This window comes from Nymphaea colorata, chromosome 10 (assembly GCF_008831285.2).
Source record: "Nymphaea colorata isolate Beijing-Zhang1983 chromosome 10, ASM883128v2, whole genome shotgun sequence".
Taxonomy (NCBI): domain Eukaryota; kingdom Viridiplantae; phylum Streptophyta; class Magnoliopsida; order Nymphaeales; family Nymphaeaceae; genus Nymphaea; species Nymphaea colorata.
Window position 1 is genome coordinate 24,124,984 of NC_045147.1, and position 21,808 is coordinate 24,146,791.

Below are 21,808 nucleotides of genomic sequence, written 5' to 3' on the forward strand. Positions count from 1 at the left end.
ACCCAAACAGTAGAAAGTTCTCCGTCCCACCTTCCTCACAGGTTTCCTAGTTTATAAAATTTTAACTATAGAAACCGCCAAATCCACACCGGACTGATGGTCCGCAAGTAGACCGCGATAACGCAATATTTGATAGCAAGAGTAACTTGAGATGGAAAAAAAGAAGACAAATGGAAAAGTGAATGAAAAGGTCGTATCCAATCTTATTTCCTATATTCATGTATCGCCCTGATTACAACTCCCACGAAGTCGATTGCTTCACACCTGTATATAAGGTAAGTCCGCAAATTGGATGGGGACAAAACAGATCCCATCACTTGCACGATCATTATGCAGAAAGACAATGTGAATAAAATTCTACCGATCGACAATCATACAACTGTTGGGAGATTTTCTACAAAAAAAACCACAAATAAAAAAAAAATAATAATAATAATAAACTGCCAAGGAGGTTAAGACTAGTTGACTTAATGAAAAACAAGCCAACATGAAGAATTACGCTGTGTGTGTGCTTTTCAAGAGTTTAAGACACTCTTCATGATCTTCCGCACCACCCCACCTACAAAGTTATTGAAGCAATTGAAGCAGCAATGCCTCGCCAAATTTGCCAAACCAAAACTATCTGGTGTGTGACAACAACTTGGTGGTTGAACCACTATAGCCATACTGCTTGAGCACTTGTATCCATAAGCGGCCACAATTGTGTGGGTTGATCTCCGCGCAATATCCTTGAACTCACAACGATCTATATTGAGCAATCAAAACCGATGGTTAGCATGAAACATGACTCTCACAGCAACATTAAAAAACACGAGTTTTCATCAAAACCCGTACAGCTACTACTGCAATGTAACAGGATTGTACGTAAATCATACTCGGGAAACGGCAGACATTCTAGTGGAACCAGGTCTTGCACCTACTTTTGACCCTTCCAACACATGAAAACGAAATAATACATAAAATGGACAATATCTGTAGTCGACAAAAAATAAGATCAAATTTTGCATAACCAATAAGAAAAAAGGGAACAAAAATTTGCATTCGGTTTCTGGTCATGGGCAACCACGATCACATTTTGAAGAGAACAACCGAAAAGTAGAATATTCCAAACATATTTAGCGTTCCATTTTCAATAGAATTTCAGCGCCATCCATGAGTTTGAACCTTATCCTAATTCCTAAACTATGTTTACCATTAATACTTGGTAGTTTACCAGGTACAGTACACTCTTCTGAGCATTTAATGAACTGTATCTACGAATATATCCGGAGGTGCCCATAGTAGTAGTGATTCTTGTGAACTATCGTGCGAAAGCAAAGTTATCCCAAACATCTTGAATTGATGTTTAACGTCACAACTCCCATCTGCTCATGCAAAAACACACACATCCACACAAGGATACGCATACTCTTAGGAAAAAACACTACTCGCAAAAATATTTCAAATTTAGCGCCAACTATGTTACTGTTTTTTCTGCAAAGAACATGCTCAAATCAAATCAGAAAATTATCCGAAAGTATTTCGTGGAGTACTTCAACAGTCCCTCGTAAATGAAGATCTAACACCCGAACACCGGTTTCAACTGCTCAAAACTTTGGAATATGAGGATTCAATGCATAAATGCAACATGTGTTTAGAACCATAGCAGCGGTATCAATACATGAAAGGAAGAACAGGTTAAAAGGAAAAATGATGATTGTGGAGAGACTTGCCTATATGAGCATCTCTGGCAAAAGATTTGAGATGACGTTTAACCAAGGTGCAGACCTGCTCTTTTACATCTTGCAATTGTGAACTCTTTCCCTCATTTAACCCAACGATAGGGCCTTTTTCTACACCTTGTGTTCCGTCAGAATATACCACTTCTGAATGAACTACCTCCGCCTGATTGTGGAACGCATTGCTGCCATCCGCATTGACAGCAGTGCAGCTGACTAAGCACCAAGTGTCAGAACTGTCCAAACTCGAATTTTTACTAGAAAAGAATTCCCTGTTTTGCAGTTGCCTTGAGGAGCTTTCTCCAAAGCTATCTGCCAAACCGAAAGTGCCAAATCTGCCACCACCATTATCAACATGATCACAAAGACCATCATGTTCCAATCCTCCAAAACCTTCCTTTTCTCCATCATCTTCCTCGATTTCAAATTTGCTTGCATCACTTCCAAAGGTTGCATTTATTGGCATATTTCTTATATCAGCTAAATCAAGAGTTTGACCCATCCTGTTATTAGTTATCAATCTGTGGATCTGGTGTCTTAACGTGCGCCTACTCATTACAGTTGAAGCACCAAACCCTGACACCTGTGATGTGATCCCAAGATCTTCACAGAAGGGAGATTGAGGAGACAAATCACCCCTTCGACAGGGATAATGAACTGGCGAGGTTATTAAACATTCAGAGACAGAATAGGAAGGCATAGGAATGTCCAAACCACCACTGCCAACAGACCCGTCAGAAAACAAACTACAGTCAGCAAGCTGATCTGTCGTAGGATCTTGGTCCCGTTGCAAGTTTGATGCTCTGAGGTCAAAAGTCTTGCAACATTCACAGTACCAATTGCCTTCAGGAACTTCTCTTCCAAGACCAACACAGTAAGTATGAGCAGAGGAATCACAGATATCACAGAGCAGCATAAGGTTATCATCACCCTCCTCGTGGCATACCATACAAACTATGTTTGCATAAGGATCTAGATAGCTCCTCAGCTCCTCTTCAGATGGTTGGTAAACCTGACAAGACAAATAGAAAAACAGAAAGGCAGCAATTTCATTTTAAATGCACCAAAACGAAAGTTAAGGCCATTAACCAATAAAGTTCCAAATGAGCTAAAAAGCCGATATGCTACAAAAAGATATTGACTCAGATTTGGTGCAATTGATGCAAGTTTGCAAACATCTAGTTCCAAGTGCTTGTTTATAATATTGATTGGGAGGAAATGAATGACCCAGAGGTCGCATCCAAACACTCTTAATTTCTCTCTTGAACGCTGAAAAGTGCACCTATCCTAAACACGTCTCCACGAGAGTGAAGACAAAAATTTTTCTTTTAGATATTCTAGATGCACAACACGCTGACCCTAAGACCCACTTTACGACAAGGTTGAACACAAAAGAAACAAACAAACGAAGTCAAAATTCTTGAAAGAATCTGGCTCCACAAGAAGCCCATTTACAACCTGGTCCAGAGCATATACAGTAGAAAGATTTTTGAGGGCACTACTACTTCGGCCCCTGATTCAACATATGCATGCCTTTTCATGTCGTTCATATGCATTCGACACCAAGCAGATTAGACCTAAAGACGAAATTGCTCATACAACCAACTTCAGCCAAGTCCAGAAGTCCTCCAACCCATCCAGAACTGCAAGCTACATAAGGTGCAAAATGCACTTGGAACAAACTGCGGCAAGTCATGCAGTTTCAGTTACCTCTCAATTTTTGCAACTCATCTACCGCACAAATAATTTATAATGGTAACTTAGTCATAAGATTTCAATACATACATATAAGGCAAAATCGTATGTTACGATATCAGGCAGGGTCCTGACACTTTAGTAAAAATTGTCGGCCCCTTTTCTCTTCAAAGAGAAAATTCTACAGCCTTTTTTTATTTTGAATTCAAGGTTTTAACAATCCTACACCTAAAATTGGGAGGCAGAGGAGAATTAAAAGCAGAGTAATGAAAGTCTACAGGCCGTCATAAGGAAAAGTAAGCTACCTGGTTCCTGCGGGGTACTCTAATTGATACATCTCCAATTCCCCATTTTGAAGATTTATTGATGGATACAAAGCGCTGCTTGCACATCGGGCAACGAGATTCCACCTTCGACCACTCCATAATACAAGCAAAACAGAAGAAATGATCGCAACAGTTCAGCGTACCACGAACGGTCTCCCTTCGTTCTTCCGATAGACAAATGCCACAGACTTGCTTACACAAATTCAAGGTCTTTGCGTTGCCGTTGTCGTCGGCTCCATCAACTTTTGCAGCCCGCTTCGACCTCCTTCCTTTCTGTAACTGATGTTCAGATTGACAAGCAGCCTGACGCTTCCTCAACCACCGTGAACTTCGCGAACGAGTTTCTAACGTTCCACCAACGGACAAATCTGTTAGCACATCAATTTCAGCATCAGAAACTATGAAATCCGAGTCCGAATCCAATGGAGGCTCTGGTTTCCTGGTCCGCCTAGTTTGTTTTTTGACGCATTTAGTCTTCAATCTTGTCCTCTTCCTACCAAGCCTTTCTCCACCCGCTAGAAAACCATCTTCTGGTTTCATTATCCTCCTCTTCACGTGCCTCTTCCTCTTATTCGTAACCCTGGACTTCAGAACGGTCTTCCGGCTAGTAGAACTCGCCACGTTTCTAGTCCTCTTGTTCCTCGCCTGCTTATTGACCAACGCCTTCCGCACAACAACCGATTCCTCATCCTCGGTGATATACTCCATTCCGGGATCGAATTCTTCGTCGTCTTCATCGACTTTCTCGCGGGAAAGTCTGCCTCTTCTTTTCCACCTCCTCACTCCAAGCCTCGACAATTTCCTTCTCGGGTTCTTCCGTCTAGCTTTTGCGTCTGACTCGTCGGAGCTGCTCAATCCATCGTGACCGTCATCAGCGTGATCCATGTCATCATTGTCTTCATACTCATCCACCACAAAATCCTCATCAGAATCGTCCGAGCAATAGATTCTCCTCCTCTTCCTCCCCCCTCTCCCCGAACTCTTTCCCCGATTCATTCCACAGAGAGAGAGAGAGAGAGTTCTGTTAGCTTGGAGCGGGAGCGATGCCGCAGAAGCCCTGCTACGGTCTTCGCGCGAGAGAGATGAGAGGGGGAGCGAGAGGGAGAGAGATGGCTACCGCGGAGAAGTGCCGAGGAAGCGAACTAGAGCTGCAAACGAAGGGCGCCCCCAAGAACTGACTTGCGGGAAGCCCCCGCCAGTCGCAAATTACCAAGTTACCTGCTTGCCTAAGCCTCTTGCAATTACAATTGATGTTCCCTTCAGCGTTTCGAGAGGGCATTGTTGTAATAACCGGGAGGCGTTAACACTGCGGGGTGAAAGAAGGACGTCGTTACGCAACACGTTCTTGCCTCACACCCCCACGCAATCTGTCCCGCAACGCCACACGTACCGGCGAGGCTTGAGTTGAGTTGAACTGGAGCCTCGAGGACCCTTTCTTTTCCGACTATACCGCCGGCCGGCTTGCCACCGGAATCTGTCCACTGTCGACGTTCCTACGAGTCAAAAGAGAGTGAGGGAAGGACCGGCAGGCCCGGACTCAGGTCAGGTGCGCACTTTTTTTCGCGTGGTGTTAGGTGAATCAGTTCCATGCCCTTCTTCATCAATCAAGGGCCACAACCCCTCCAACGTAAAGATTGACGCACAGATGATGACTCCCATGTTCTTCATTCTTGTAAAAGAAGTGGGCAAGCTATCAGTGAACTGAACGTTGGGTAACTACCGGAGAAATGTTAGGCAGAGTAAGTAAGATACCATTCGGGAAGACAAGAACTCTCGGCTCCGCCCACCTAATTTGGGAGTTGGATTTTAGGTGGTAAGAGCAATGATTTCTTCCATCTTCCTTTCTTGTCTTGCTATTATTAATTGAAAATAAATATCCTCACCTCGACCTTTCTTTCTATTCTATCTTGATCGTGTGTTCTTTTGTTGATTGGATATTTTGAACTATGTCCACGTGGGGGCGGAGCGGAGGGGGTTTTTCTTGTTTTTGTATTGATATTTTTTTTTTTTTTTACGTACCCCTTAAGATTAAAATTTTATATTTGGTGTTCTTTAGCCACAAGTTTCTGACTTGGCCGCTGTGTGGAACGAGTGGTGATAATAAAAACCACTTTGATATTGAGCCACTATCACACGCACGCATGCTTATATATTCTTTAACTACATGTTAAAATCACCATAAACTAGCCGTAAGTAAAGCCTTGTGACAACACTTCTTAATTTTTTAACCATAGAAAGGCTCACACACACACAGAGAGAAAGAGAGAGAAATTTAGGCAGTCATGTCGGTCAAAAGGCAAATTAAGTAGTCCCGTCATTGAAGGATAAGAAATTTCAAAACTCATTTGAAGAATTCAGACACTATTTACTGATATTTATTGTTTAAACATAAAAGTCTACTACTATACTAGATGAGTTTATTTGAATGCTGGTAAAGTTTTTGTAAGGATAAAGAATTCACCATTTGTTTAAGAAAATCTTGATTTTATTTATGTAATTAGATAAATTTATCTGAGAGTGCTTTTCTATGATTTGATCATGGAGAACTCCTTGGGGCATGGCTAGAATGTCGAGAAAATTCAAATCATTTGTATTTGCGGGCTTGTTTTTTAAGACAATACTCCCTTGATTCTTGTTTGGTTCGATAAGAAAATGGCTTTACACGAACAGACCTAGAAAGACATACTAATTGGTCTGGCTAAGGTCATTTAAGATCAAAGGCCATCCCGTGCTGCCCTTTAATTAATATATGTGTTGATTAAGTCAACTTTTTTCAGTTTCCTCTAAATAAACATTAAAAAAATACAGTCCATAAATTCATGTATTCGTTTATTAACTCAAATTCTTGCCGCCGATTAATTTATGCATCGGCTTAAGTGAACTCTATAATATGAGGAGCCAATGGAACCTATCATTGAATTCCTATTTTGTTGGCACATTTAAGTTAGACCCATTGATTTGGTATGACAAGCAAAGCAAAATTGGATACGCCACCTTATTTCTCCAGCTTGACTTGAGCTTATGCTGAGCTCATATTTTACTCCCTTAAGATCAATGGTATAGCTAGAAACGAAGGCCTTATTCAAAAATTTTAAGCCCTTTAAATGCATGATAATTAGGGGCATCGTACATAAATAAACAAATGATTGAGAGACACCAATAAGCAATTAGTTGAGGCCGACTAATATGTAAATAAATAAATTTTATAGACTGTGTAGGCAACTGCCCACGCAAGACCACACATGGCTCCTATTGCTTAAAGGCGTGTTCACTAACTCCTAACATGAGATTCACGTCGATTCCTATTCATTGGTGGGATGGTTATGTGCATCAAGGTGCACTATCCGCAATCCTCTGTGCATGACATGTGGACCCTTGGCCCACTTTTAAGATGGCCCTTAGCTGATGGGAATGTGTCTTGCATACGACCTGTGCACTTTTGTGTTGTGCGGCTGTGCATACAAATACAACCACTTTTGTATTTATCCATGATGTCAAATTCATGCACCCACTAGCCCTATGCTTATCAAGACGCAGCATGTATATAAGATTTATGTTGCTGAGATCCTCAATTTGTTTAAACGTTCAACTCTTGTTCAATTAGTTTGGCAACCAAAAGAAATTGTGCAATCACTTGTCAGCTTCTTGGCTTGTCAAGATTGCTATTTGGGACTCTCACGCTTTCAGATAAGGCAGCAGTTTTGTTTTTGCCCACTTTTAGATAAATATCCAAATGGAGGAAATATGTTATATTATGGATCGATTTCAAATTGTTTACATGGACTGGTAAGTAAATCTGGATTTGATTATTAATCGAATTTGAACTTGGCCTGACTGTATCCAAATCCGAGTTGGGTACCTAATTGACAAAGATATCATCCGATTACACATAAGTGCTGATCTTATTTCTTGCACTGCCAGTCTGCACCAAATAATTACAGAGTCTGGATCCAAATCCGATTACGATTAAGTGGAAGTCATATTATATCAACGTTGATATGTTGCAGGGCCGATGTAGATTTGTGATTCTTATTATTAAGATGAAATTAAAGCGTCTTATTTAAAGAAAACAAAAAAAAAAAGAATAAGGTGGTAAACAGGCCAATACTCCGTCATGCTTATTGGTTTGATAACTCCAAAGTGATATTAACGACATTGGAGTATGCAGTTGCTGTATAATACGTAGTTTCAGTACCTTGCGATAAAAGAAAAGGCAAGCTTCAGTACCTTGCGATAAAATAAAAGGCAACCTTCAGTACCTTGCGATAAAATAAAAGGCAAGCATGCTTCCATCCTCAAACAGGTGTGCATGCTTTTTCCAGTAGAAGAGCAACTTGAAAACTCACTTTGATTTTTTTTTTTTTTTTAAATAAAGAACAATTATAAAAAGAGAGGGAGAAAAAAAAAACTACTCAACTTTTAAAAGTTGACAAATAACCGCTTTCAATTTTCGAGTTATATTATGACATAAAACATTACTTTTTGGTATGAAATGACAAAAGTGCCTCCCATAAAGAATCACTCTACATTTAGCTGATGAGGATACTTTTGTCTTTGTGAAAGGTATTTTTGTTATTTTTCTATCCAAAACTGATGTCATTTATCAATAGGTGGCTGTTTGAGAATTTTTCTCAAAAATAAAGCCAATTGAGCAGTAGTTTATTGTTTGCCCAATGCTTATCGGGATTTGGTCTTATCTCCTTTAGGATATAGAAGCTCTTGAGCACTTGTTGTTTAGTCTTTTTTTTTTTTTTTTTTTTTCAAGAAAACTAATCCAATAGAGAGACTTCTCTGCTTGGCAATGTAACCACAAAGCAAGGATATCAGTTTTACCTCTCACTCGACTCGCCGGAAACGCAGTCATGGTAAGTTACAACAACAACTTGCCTGTTCCCCAAAGAAATCCAAAAATTTCACGACCAACAATCTCAAGTTGATTCTAAATCACATCATCACGTGATGCAATAGCAGGTTATTAAAACAAACATATCTTGAAAATTCTACCAAAATGGCATCCATCCAAAACTTTCCTTAAAATGCTTCTCAAACATTGAAGTGAATATCAGTTTTGATATAAACTTTTAAGCCAAGACCAGTCCAACTTTCAAGCATCAAAATCCTTTGTTTATATTAAAATAACAATACATGATAAAAATTTTAGACATCTAACAACACCAATCATTTGATGTATATATATATATATATATATATATATATATATATATATATATATATATATATATATATATATATATATATATATATATATATATAGGGAAAGTGAATGCTCTTAAATGCTTGATAATTGTCAAATGATTAAAAATTCAAAATTGGAACACAAATTGTCACTTAAACCACAGTATTTATGTAAGCTGGTAGAATTATTCGTATCAAGAATCCGATTTAGAACGGGCTCTAATGGTTTTGGATCCTATGCCACGTGGGCATAGACGGGTCAGCCACGTGTAGTCGGCCAACTCGTAATCCATGTAGAGGGGTGAAAGGAAAACGGACGCACGAAGTGGCGGAGCCGTCGAAGAGGGAAACTGGGAGAACCTAATGATATAAAAAAGAAAATAATTTAATAGGAGAGGGGAAATAGGCGTCCGGGAGATCGGCTTCCCTCTTTCGCGTCATGATTTGAGCGACTCCTCGTCGATAGCACCGGCCAATCCGTCGTCGAGAACGGCGGTCTCGGAGGAACGGGAAAACCCCCCCCTTTTCGCCTTGGCCATGCGACTCTGCGTCCCTTCGATCTCCCTCCCGAGTGAGGAAACCAGGCCGATCACAGAAACCCCAGATTTCCCACCGATCGTCGTCGAAACGCCTCGGTATTTCTGCAGTCCCTTGGCCCCCGCAGAGAAAGCCCTAGATCTTCCGCTTCCACTGGTGGGCGCCACCGGCCTCGAGCCTCATCGCTAGAATATTCGAGGCAATTCCGACGTTGTTTCCGTCTGATCGGGATGACCAGGAGGGACGCTCACACGCAGAGTGTGAGCTGTGTTCTTTGCAACGCCGGAGCAGGAGCCGCTGCAGGTACGGACCCAGTCCTTCTTTCTGTAAAGTTTCTTGTTTTGGTTTGTTGAGGTGTTTGATTTCCCGATTGCAATTGTCGATTTTAGGCTTCTTACTTTTGATACCTTTCGCTCTAGATTCCTTTCTTCAAGCACTATATACAGTTCCAGCTTACTGGAAACTAGAAAGCTTTTATTATTCATAAAATATCTTCCAGTATCTTGCCCAATTGCTTGGAAGCATGGGCCTCGTGTGTGGAACAAAAGACATTCATATATTAAACGTAATTGTTTAGGAGCTATTGCTGCCACTTTCGTCTGCCCTTTGGATGTCATCAAAACAAGATTTCAGGTTCATGGACTCCCGCAGCTCAGTAATGGCGGCGTGAAAGGTACGGCACCCCTTTATCTTTGGCGAGTTCTTTTATTCTGACATACTTGTATGAACACCCTCAATCTTATAGTTGTTGAACATATTGCTGCTTGATAATTGATATGTATAACATGCGAGTCCATAATATTAAATTCCAGTTGAAAAGTAATCGAGTATTCAAGCTTTATAGTTGGTCCACGCTCGTCGACTTTCTGCGTTCAGTTGGAAGAACTTTATTTACGCAATTGTCAGAAAATTCTAGAAAAAAAAAAGCTAACCATGGGAGAAAAGCTGTTTGGTTCTCCTAGGTATGCATGCTTCATATTGACATCTTTTGGAAGTACTTTTTGTTTTATGTTGGCGGTTGGCCGTTACATTTAGTCATTTTCTATTGTTTAAAACATGAAGGGAAGGGACAAAAGAAATTGCACTTTTGAAAGTTTGAGCACATCAATTGGTCATCTGCTGCTAGCACTTTGTCTAATAGAGAGTCATTATTCCATGTGCAATGCATGTAAATGATTTCAGTATCATGTTTGACCTTAGGTACTAGTATTTATTCTTGGGTTGAGTGCAGGAAGTCTTATAGTTGGGAGTTTGGAACAAATATTCAAGAAGGAAGGCATGCGTGGCATGTACCGTGGCCTTTCACCTACAATTTTAGCATTGCTTCCAAATTGGGCTGTAAGTAGTGTTGTCCTTCATATTTCCTTGTTTTATATTAAATAAAAGAGAAGTTGGCCCGTGGAATTTCATTTGGTAAGTCATGTGTTTCGACTTTTGAAGCTTCAGGATGCAGGAAGAGCTCATTTTTGTTGTTATGATTCTTCCTTTTACTTGCTGAAATTCGAGCATTCTGCTTTATGCATCACTTGGTTGGCCAATCTCGCACCTCATTCCTTGAATAAATGTTTCTGATCAAAGAATTTAACTGTTCAAATTGATATCACGACCTACTTAAATTAAATTAGTCATTTGTTTTATTTGTTTTTCTGTGTATATCTTTTTTGGAGTTACCTTTTTATTTTTCAAAAGAAAAGATGCTTGTTAAGGAGAGAGAGCAAATAAAACCTACGCTTTGTCATAGAAGAATCTTACTGTCGATGCTTGAACAGTATTTGCATCTGCCTTTGAGCAAAATTGCAAGCATTGCACTGGCAACCAGTTTAGAAAAGTCCAGAAAGCACTTTTTTCCCTATCACATAGTAAAAAAGGTTCACAAATTTTCAAATATCTGAGTATTTGTCAATTCTAGACAAGATACATCTGTTTTGGATTACTACAGGATGTCTTTAGAGAACCGTTTCATCTACAAACCCTTCTTCTCTTCGTCTTTTATGTGCGGGAAAACATTGATAGATTAAGATAAATAATACTATCTTTTCATTTGTTTTGCAGGTTTACTTTACGATGTATGACCAATTGAAAAGCTGGCTTTCTCATGGTTAGCCTCTGAACTTTTTGACTGAACAGCCTTTACTTTTTGTGTGTCCCAGCACTTCATATTTTATCCAGATTTTTTGCCTTGCTTTATCTTGTGAAAATTGTTTTTACGTTGTATCTTTCTCTGTTAGATAATGTTAATTCTGTTGCTCCATTTACTTGGTAACTTAAGTAATTGCTGTGCTGTATGGCTTTTTTTTAACCTTGTCGAAGATTTGATATTCATACAGATGAAACACATCAACTATCAGTAGGGGCCAACATGGTTGCTGCTTCAGGAGCAGGAGCTGCAACAACTATAGCTACAAATCCTCTTTGGGTTGTGAAGACTAGATTTCAGGTGTGCATTTGGCTTCTGAAGTTTCAATGTGTTCTTAACATTGCTTCTTCTGTGCGCTAATGTTCATCATGGGATAGTTTACTGGTTCTCTCCTTTGTTTTTTCTGTTCCATATTTCAATTTTGAAATTGCTATATTCACCACACATTTGCATAGTTTGCATGGTCGGAAGGTGTATATGGTCTTTGATTCATTAATTCTGAAAGATTTACACAATTGTAGTTGATGTATTTCTAAGAAGGGTTCTTGTTTGTTTGAATTCACATCATGGCAATGTGGGTTGTGTAAGTCCATAAAAGCTGCATTTTCCGAGGTAGGTTGTTTTAAGGCTGTTATGCTGAAGGATGTTACCAGCAGCCACAGTGTGCTGCCTAGCTGCAAGGAAAATGCAGAAATAATCCTAGAAGGAAAGGGAGGGAGGGTACCGAGAGGGTTTTACATTGAGGAATGACTGAAAAGTACATTGTAAGTGTATGTCTGGCTGGCATTTAGATTGGTTAGAAACATGAAGGAGTACTAATCTTTCTAAAAAACATGAAGGAATGTTAGTTTATTATGGTTGTTTTTTCTTGCTTCAGGGAAAAAAAAAACTACCTTTTTTTATGCTTTTTCAAGTTTAGAATTGGCATACAAACTTCAATGTTCCATGTGGAATAATGTAATTATAAACAAAGTTGTCACAAATGTCAAATGCGTGGAAGATTCTCCAAGTGAAATCTCCTTTTCCCTTTTCTCCTTTCTGGTGTTACAAGCTTCCCCACTTGATCCTGCATCCTCTCCCTGTACTTGATGTGGTAACTAGACTAACACCATACTGACTGAAGAAATAATAGATATTCCAAAAGCAAACAAAAGTTGGTGATTAGAATGTCGTGTCATTCAGAAGGCCAGCTTCAAAAATTGGACTGCTTGGAATTGGAGGGTGGTAATAAAAGAGGCATCTTTCAAGCAGCGCAACTTTGAGGAGGCGGCTGGGTTAGACAAAGTTTGCTTTGGCTGTCCAATAATCGTTCATGGTATATTAGTTTTTGGCTATATCATGAGGCATTTGAATTTGTGACCTGCAGTATTTAGAGAAAGGTGTCCTTCTGTCCTTATACTCTTATGACATTGATTCTGGTATTTGAGTATGTATCCAGAGATTTGTGTTGAATGTTGTGCATTTGCGGTTCAGCCCTTGTACTTTACCATGAAGCTTTTATGAGCAAGAGGCGGGCCTTCTTGTCACGACTAAAAAGTTGATATCCAGCAAACATGTTACATGCATGATTGAAGATACAGATGCAGACAATGTGAAAACATTAAGATGTGGCAACAAAAGTATGTGCAAGTAGTTAGTCACCTGGAAGTCAGGTGTTGAGGAGAATATGTACCATTCATTTGTCATATTAATCTCAGCCTCCTATGTGAATTGGGGAATTTAAACAATATTTTATTGTTCGTATCTCTGTCGACGTCAATCATTTTCCTTGAAAAGGATAATGGTTCTTTTCTATATGCTATGTATTGATGTCTTTGTAACGAGGTTTATGTTGTTAAAAAGACAAAATCGTCATGGTTTTGCTGTGAAATTTCAATTTCTTTCCAAATTATTCGTTCACTGGCGAGGCTGCTAATGTCCAACGTGTGGTAAACTTATGAATGCATTGGTTTCTATTGTAGACTCAAGGTATGCGGTCTGGAGTAGTACCTTATCAAAGTACATTCTCGGCCTTACGGAGGATTGTACATGAGGAGGGCATACGAGGACTGTACAGGTACAAGTTGCTGCTTAAATAAAGATTATTATGTGAATTTCAAGAAACATTGTACAAGTCTTACTCTACACCTGCATGGTGAACAGTGGCCTAGTGCCTGCGCTGGCTGGAATCAGTCATGTTGCCATCCAATTTCCAACATATGAGAAAATCAAACTTTATTTGGCTAAGCGAGGTATTCTGCTATTTTGCTTTATTTACATTTGGATTCTGAAAAAAATCATTTCTGATTAAAAGAAACTGGTTTCAGATAATACCACTGTAGATGCCCTTACTGCAAGTGATGTTGCTGTTGCCTCGTCAGTTTCAAAAATTGTTGCATCAACCCTGACGTACCCACATGAGGTATTCTAATAGGATCCAGCAGATTTTGAGTTGAACCTCTCTGTCTCTCTCTAACTCTCCCTCCTGAATATTCCAATTCATGCAGGTTGTTCGCTCTAGACTTCAAGAACAAGGTCATGGAAGCCATACCGAGAAGCGGTATCTTGGTGTTATTGATTGTATTAGAAAAGTTTTCCAGAAAGAAGGGATCCCTGGTTTTTACCGTGGTTGCGCTACCAACCTGTTCAGGACCACACCGGCAGCTGTAATTACTTTCACAAGTTTTGAGATGATTCATAGATTTCTAATCTCCTTATTTCCCCCAGAGCCACATCCTCATGCACTTTGAGTTCACAAGAAACAGCATTATTTCAAACCCGTTGACAATATACCCAGTGCTAAAGTGGAGTGGATGGCAAAGAAACTACTCCTGGTCTTGATGAGCATGGATGTCATGAATTGGCCCCTTGGTTATGTATAATATGAGCATTGGAATAGAAAAAGGAAGTTTTTCTTTCCTGTTTTCCTTCTTTTTTTGCTAGTGATTATAAGCTGCGGTAACTGATAATTGTGGGGGCTTTGATCAAAAGCATTTTGTAGAGAGTAAGTTGTAATGTGAACTTGATGAGCATTATCTAGCACAATTTTGGTGGTGGATGTCTTCTGCAATGATTCAATAAGCTGTAAAGCTGGTCGATTTTACCAAATTGGCCTGACCTTGTTTTGAGGATATGTCACGTGATGGGCTGATTATCATCTTAAGATACATTCTGTCTGATAAACGAGGTAGACTGCATGTCATTGCTATTCATGAGTACAGGTACACAGTCTTTCTGAAAGATGGAAAAGCAGTGGAAGTGGCGGAGGAATGGTCCGAATGGACCAGCGGGGGTGTTTGGCTGCAGTAACAGGTCATTATTTTTTGTGTATTTACCTTAAGAATTAGAATAGATTTATGGAACACTTTGTGACAACATTTCACAAATCTGCGTTAATTTTAATTTTTTAAGCAGGTTTGTAAGAAAGTAATAATCTATTGCTGTTGCCAAACGGCCCCATTGAAAGTTTGAAATGCTTTTTTACTGGGGTCTTGGCTATGGATATGTGCAAGTGAAACCCTTGATTGCTCATGGTTCGCATTCTCGTTCGAACCGACTTCATCATGAGAGGATTAATACATGAATAATCGGTCACGTCTTTTGGTTCATGCAAGTTATGATGGTAACTATAACGGGTTTAAACCAGGTCTTCTAAGAATTGTTTCAGTAATTAGAAAAAGGGGATAAAGTGTGACGGGCAATTGGACATCTGGCTGGCCCTTTTGTTTGCACTACGGCGAGAATATTACCTTGTGACAGGCACACGATGATTGGTCTGCCCCAGTAGGCCTGCCACGTGTAGCTGGCGGAGAGCACTATTTACCGGGCAAGTAGCCGGAGTGTTTTCTCCTATAGAGCCCGGGTACCAAGGACCGGTGCGCTTACCGTCCTTATAGTGAGTGTTTGATGACCCTCAAAAGTCTTTCCATTAAATTCAGTCGGCATTTTGAAATCCAACAAGGTGATTTTTTTTCAGAAAATTTCCACCATTTTCTTGTTATAAAGGGAAAAAATGGGAAAGAAGATTGGCCCTACCAGGCGCAGGCAGAATAAAAAAATGAGTCGGATGTGATATTAGATCTTTTTCTTTTCTTATTCATACTTAAGTCTGATTATGTGAATATTCAAAAAAGCTGATATCGAAATATGGTTAAGAATATATTTGATTTGAATTCCCGCTGACACTCCTCCCTGTTGAATATATATTTTTATGCATTAAAATAGTTTAGTACCATCGAGTTTCCCAGATGTCCGATTTCCATTTGAGAAATGCTATGAAGAGAAAGGCCCTGTTCTAGTGTTTCCAAATGGGCTGAATCGGGGCGGCTAGGTGGGCAGTGTCCGATTTTCATTTGAGAAATGCTATGAAGAGAAAGGCCCTGTTCTAGTGTTTTCGAATGGGCTGACTGGGAGCGGCTAAGTGGGCAGTCACACTTACACCTTGTACCAGATCCCACATTTGCTTATTCTGCAGGCCTGCGAATCTACGGTCATCAAGTTCGCGTATCAACATCCTATTGAAGCGCGACTAACTTGATTGGTGAAGAAAAAGAGAGGTGGAAGGGATAGAGACCCCATCGTCCTCTATCCTCTTATCCTTGAAGTCGGCACCCCATTCAAAGCTACTACATTGCTTAGGTTCATATAGTATGAATGAATTCATCGTAGTCAATTTTTCAAAAGTTGTTTTCCAAACTTTACAATGGTCTAATTTTCATACATATAAGGAATCCTGCATATATTCCGCTCTATTTTCAGTAACATGCAAGTACGAGTTTTGCGACGAGTGAGAAGTTGAGATTATGGCCCAGAGGGAATCCCTCTACCATGGAAAGTGGAGACCGGCCCACTTAGCCGTATTTTTTAAACTCATCTCCATCGCCTCAAGTCATCGGGCCCCTTCTCCTGCGACATGCACTTTGAACATCAGAAGACGAATACCCCAGGTTGATTGCCATTTGCCCACGACGAACTGGATCGTGCCTTCCACCTCGCCCATTTCAAGGAAATTAACAAGGACCTAACCCGAGGTATTTGGTTCGACCCAATTATACTTGCACCCACTTGGAAAACTTTCCTAGTTCTTGTCTAAATGTTCTCATTCACATCCCTACATTCATACTATTGCTACATATTATATATATATATATATATATATATATATATATGAGAGAGAGCTCTATTCTCCAATAGTCTTTATAAGGACAGTAACATGGGGAAGCTCAACGTCCAGAGTGGAAGGGTCATTGGCTTACTTTATGTTGTGAATTATCTGCAACCTCTTCACATTCTCTGTTGAAATAAAAATTATATATAACCTTGAGGAGATAAGGGAGCATTATAGAGAGTAGGGCTCACTGACGCTTGTTTGCAGGTCGATGATAGGATCAGAGTTATGTGTCTCTTGCATGACCACAAAACCTATCCAGTCCTTGAAGATCAATATTGGGAAAGCCATTGCTTTAGCAACTTTTGTGGGCAATGCCTCTTTGTGGCATATGGTTCGTGACAACACTTTGAAAGTCTGTCGTCCGCCTTTCAAAGTTGAGGGGCCTTAACTTTGAAGCAAGATGAGGCTTTGCAACTTTATTTACAGTGCCGTGCTGTTCATAACCCCAAGTTTCATCTATGATAGTTTTTTGTTTTTTGTTTTCCCATCTCAGGCTTCAAATATTCGATCTAAATGCCTAACCTTTCTTACAATAATTTGAATCTTTTCGGATTACTCAAGTCAAAATTCCACTTTGGCTATTTAAAATATAAGATGGTTAAACACAATTCACCAATAGATTAGCTTTATATATGCAAGCGTCCTGGGGTTATGCTACTTTATACCAAAAACAAAAAACAAAGGAAAAAGGAACTAAAGGGGAAAAGGCAAACTGGCCTGTAATCATTGAAGCAACAAGTTACATTCCCGCAGATCCTTGAATTGCCATTTTCCGACGCAAAACCTCATAAAGCAATCACTGAATTGAAAGTGAAGCCCACCACATGAAATTCCAAACGCAAGCAACCAAAACTCCTCTGAAACGGCTTCCCATTTTAAAGAAAGCTGGCGATCCATCCTTGTCCTACAAACATATTTTCTAGATAAGTGTCCTGCAAAAGTCGACAACTTTCAGGATTTCATGCAAAATTCTTTTGGTTTTTCTTTTTTAATAGCCCATATTGCCAACTGCATGCTAATGAAATATTTGATGGACTGTTTTTCTTTTCATTCTTTTCTAAACCTTCTCTTTACAGCACAAAGATGGATGGGTAGACGTGTAGCTAATGGCCCTACGAGCAGCAATAACCCCACTCTAGAAATCATTCACTTTGGTCCACCCAACAGCTAAGGCTCACAATTTCCATATAGGACCATGATTTATGTTATATTTTTTTATTAGAAACTTTACTGACTCCTCTTGAAATTCGTTGGTTGTCGAATACCCGCACCTCTCTCTCTCTCTCTCTCTCTCTCTCTCTATATATATATATATATATATATATATATATATATTCCTCTCTTATCATCCGCTCATCACCTGATCATACGGTGAATTTGATTCTTTATTACTTCCTCAAACAGACATGGCATGTTGGACAATTAATGAAATATCGATTCTCTAGCAGGTTATAGGAAGTAATCCTGCCTCCAATGAAGATCGGAGTAAGCAAACACTGAAAAGTTTGTCCCTGGAGAGAGGAAGCGGGAGATGATGTATACAAAACCAATTATGATTTCAATCATCAGCTATAATGCATCAGAGGGAACAGATAATCATCTTTGCTTTTACAAAAAAGCGTTTAAATAATTGATTAACCATTAAAGAGTTGAGATCAATGTGGGGTTATTGCCTGTATTGCTGATAAGGAACTAAGCTATGATTAATTAGAGCTCGGTGGGTGCACGTGCTCCCCCACCGGGTGATCCACTTCTTGTCCATAAACTCCTCGACTTTAACCGAAGAGCGATTGTTAAAGTGGGCAGTTTGGTTGGTAATTTGCATAATAAGTCCACCCATTTCGTCTAACTGGCCTTCGTTTAATTAATGTGATCTCTTTTAGCTGTCCGAACCATCAAAATATTAGGAATTCAATAAGGAATTTTCGTCAATGACAATGGAGACATGTACAAAATCAATATCGTCAAGATCAACCACTGTGGGCTCATCTCCGACCGATGCAGTACTAATGACACTGCTCTTTCAAGGTTGATGATCACCAGTACTGATGCCACCAAAAATGAATGAACAGTAATGCAAATGATGCCAAAAATATCAAAACGGCAAAGAGGCATATTTGTCCGGCCATGTGCCGTGCATATATCTTGATATTGTTGTCGCCGGAATCATAGTCACCTGCACCTGAAGGCACGGAGAGGGAGAGAAAGTGAGTGTGTCTGTTTCTAATGGCCCTTTCACCTGCTGATGTTGAGTACTAACTAAACAAATCCTACCCCATCTGGTCAAATGAAAAACTAGCGGAAGTTTCATATAACCTTTTTTGTACCAAAGTATGCCGGCTCTCTACGGCACCCATTAAGATCTTATCGCAAAAAAAAAAACTGCACTTGTTAAGAAAATTAATGTGAACTAATTAAGCCTCAACTTATTCCTATCGAATGACTGCATATCTTGGACTCAATTCATGCAGCATCAACATCTTCAGTGAAACTCCATGAATCAGAGCATTTCTTTATATTGATCGGATCATTTTCTCTTCCCAAACTGAGAAACCGGCGTGAATTAATAGGCTCAGGCAATGCCTGATGCATTGTTACGTTCACGTTCATGCACATGCATGCGTGAAGACCTTGAATGGAATCTCAATCTTGTTGCTATTGCAACTTGAGCTTCCCCTTTGTTGATGGTAAATTCATGGAACACTCATAAGATGTTTCTTAATGCGAAACAGCCTCAAAATGGTTCCTCGTCATGAAGATATCTGTGTGCGTGCAGATGCACACATACCCAAATAAATATTCAAATTTTAGAAGGGTAGATAGACTGTGAGATCGATGAAGCAGCCTGAGCTACTCTTCCGCCCCTGGTGGCCCCTTTTAGCTTACAAGACAAGAATATTAGTGTTGTTGGAGCGTTTGAGCAAAGTAGTTATTATAGATAAATAGAGAAAGAAGGGAGAAAAAGTCTCAAAAAAGTGTTGTTACAGGATTCTTGATAATACACGCTGGCATGTTGCTCACCCTGAAGAACGTTAATCTGTCTATATGCTATTATCCATCGAAAAATATATGTTAAATCAGGTAAAATGACAATGTTTATACCAAAATTGGTTATATAATATATATATATCAGAAGGTATTGGTTCTAAAGCATGTCTGAGGGAGTTGCCTTCTCAGAGTACCATTTTGGATCTGACTGAAGCCATCCGCTTTTCTTTTTCTTTATCTTTCTTATGTTTTCCTTATTTCTTCTCGTTGAATGTTAAACTATTAACATTAAATAAACAGAGAAATGGCAGACGGAAAGGGGTACGAGGGACAATGAGAAAGAGAATGGAGTGAAGAAGAGAGTCTACGGGAGAGAGTGAGCGGAACGCAAGAACTCAAAAACTATTGTAAATTGTCAAAATCGAATAGTAAAAAGCAATTTCTCCATAGACATAAGTATCATGCTTTCGACATCTGATCAACACTGAAACTGTCCAATTTTATCAAATAAAACCACTTCGTCTGGCCATTTCTTATATATTGAAGGAGCCTATTTGACCGAGGTTTTCATCATTTTTTGCTCTATTCGATCATTTCCGTTCATCTGACCGTGTTGGCACCAAACCTGCTTGCATCCCCACATTCATATGGCCACAATTATGTATGGTTGGTAGCTAGCCACACTCATGTAAATAATAATGTGTACCATAATGAAGTACATATGATGATCATTTAAAGCAAATATGCATTGGATTAGCTAGCGCAAATGAGCACTCACACGCGTCTGTGTGTGTGTGGGGCGTGTATAAATGAGCAACTGTTGAGAGTGGCGCCAGCCAACTCATTTGTGCAAGTTCTTTCTCATATTTTTACAGCTCAATCCCTTTGGCAAAGATTGTATTCGGTGGTGCTCACATGCCTGCATCATCATCCTTCTCCTCCTCTCCTTCTTCCCTTGTAAGCAAGAGAAATGGTTGTGAATCCACCAAATACTGTTTCCTTCCGCATTGACGATCTAAACACCCTCTATGTGACAAGCTAACCAAATCAAAAAGTGCTTGGATGCACCCCCCACCTCACATAACTAAATTAAAGCAGGATGCCTTTTAAAGCAAGAAGCAACAAAACGTGCCACCGAAAAAGGAAGCTGTTATTAAAGAGAAATTTTAAAAAAACACACCTATAAAATTAGCGATAGCATCTGACCTTTTTTCCTGTAGTTAAATAGACACCTAAGTTAACCATTTGCCTATAAATCCCAGGTTATTAGCAACATAAGCTTGGACCAATATAATTATTAAAAAGAAAAGCACGCGATACCCTTAATAGAGACAGCCGCAAAAATAATTAAGCATCTATTTAACAACAGGAACGATAAGGTTAGGTGCACTTTTTTATTATTGTGGATTCTTTAGGTGTGCTTTTGAAGAATTCCCTTAGAAGAGCTGCTGGGGCCAAAACTGTTATAGATGTGTGCAAAGAGAAAAATCCAAATTGGATTAGTAGCCCCCCCCACTTCTAAGTTCTAACTGATCTAAATAGGCAATTGATTGAAAAATTGCGGATGTGATTCGAGGGCCCACTTTCCATATGGTTTAAATGGTGCGTTAAGTTGGAAAATGACCGCTCAATGACTTTTTCTTTACCATATATAACCGCACTTCCATAAATAAATCTTCTTCCTTCTTTATTATCCATCCATAAACATGTTTGCTGAGCCAGCTGTAGTTAACACTAGCAACTCTGTTTGTTTCTTGAAAAGAGAGAAATTGGTAGGTACAATGTTCGAGGCATGGTTCATCAAACAGACATAAGATTCACGCTTGAGATCCTTATTTTTCTTGTTTGTATTGAGATTATGATCGATATTGAGGGGAGGGTGAAGGTTCTAATCTTAAATTTATGGTTCTCAAATCCGAGGCTATTAAATAGGTGTCAGAAGACCAGACCATAAGGAATAATCTTGGCCATCCATATGGTTGAGAGAAAAACAAACACTCTAAATGGATCTAGATCTAGACCCGATTACTAATTAATCATGTCTTACATGCAATTGGATATT

General features: G+C 39.5%; 2 protein-coding genes across 2 annotated transcripts; one reads left to right on the top strand and one right to left on the bottom strand.

The window, feature by feature from the left end:
* Positions 1–179: 179 nt before the first annotated feature.
* LOC116262855 (uncharacterized) lies at positions 180–5,387 on the bottom strand. The gene is made up of 3 exons (XM_031642379.2): positions 3,719–5,387; positions 1,713–2,730; positions 180–745 (listed from the first exon to the last, which is right to left on the bottom strand). Exons 1-3 carry the CDS (start codon positions 4,733–4,735, stop codon positions 516–518), a joined length of 2,265 nt encoding a protein of 754 aa, XP_031498239.1. The 5' UTR covers positions 4,736–5,387; the 3' UTR covers positions 180–515.
* A 3,900-nt stretch (positions 5,388–9,287) lies between these two features.
* LOC116263202 (nicotinamide adenine dinucleotide transporter 1, chloroplastic) lies at positions 9,288–14,646 on the top strand. The gene is made up of 9 exons (XM_031642840.2): positions 9,288–9,775; positions 10,050–10,145; positions 10,704–10,810; positions 11,525–11,570; positions 11,800–11,909; positions 13,571–13,665; positions 13,752–13,840; positions 13,916–14,010; positions 14,096–14,646. The coding sequence occupies exons 1-9, from the start codon at positions 9,703–9,705 to the stop codon at positions 14,336–14,338; spliced, it is 954 nt and encodes a 317-aa protein (XP_031498700.1). The 5' UTR covers positions 9,288–9,702; the 3' UTR covers positions 14,339–14,646.
* Positions 14,647–21,808: the final 7,162 nt, after the last annotated feature.

Coding starts and splice junctions, on each gene's coding strand:
- LOC116262855 (XM_031642379.2), bottom strand. CDS start 4,735: ATGAATCGGGGAAAGAGTTCGGGGAGAGGGGGGAGGAAGAGGAGGAGA. Junction 2,731..3,718: donor GAGTACCCCGCAGGAACCAG/GTAGCTTACTTT, acceptor TTGTCTTGTCAG/GTTTACCAACCATCTGAAGA. Junction 746..1,712: donor TGCCAGAGATGCTCATATAG/GCAAGTCTCTCC, acceptor TGCTCAATATAG/ATCGTTGTGAGTTCAAGGAT.
- LOC116263202 (XM_031642840.2), top strand. CDS start 9,703: ATGACCAGGAGGGACGCTCACACGCAGAGTGTGAGCTGTGTTCTTTGC. Junction 10,811..11,524: donor CATTGCTTCCAAATTGGGCT/GTAAGTAGTGTT, acceptor TTTGTTTTGCAG/GTTTACTTTACGATGTATGA. Junction 13,841..13,915: donor ACTTTATTTGGCTAAGCGAG/GTATTCTGCTAT, acceptor AACTGGTTTCAG/ATAATACCACTGTAGATGCC.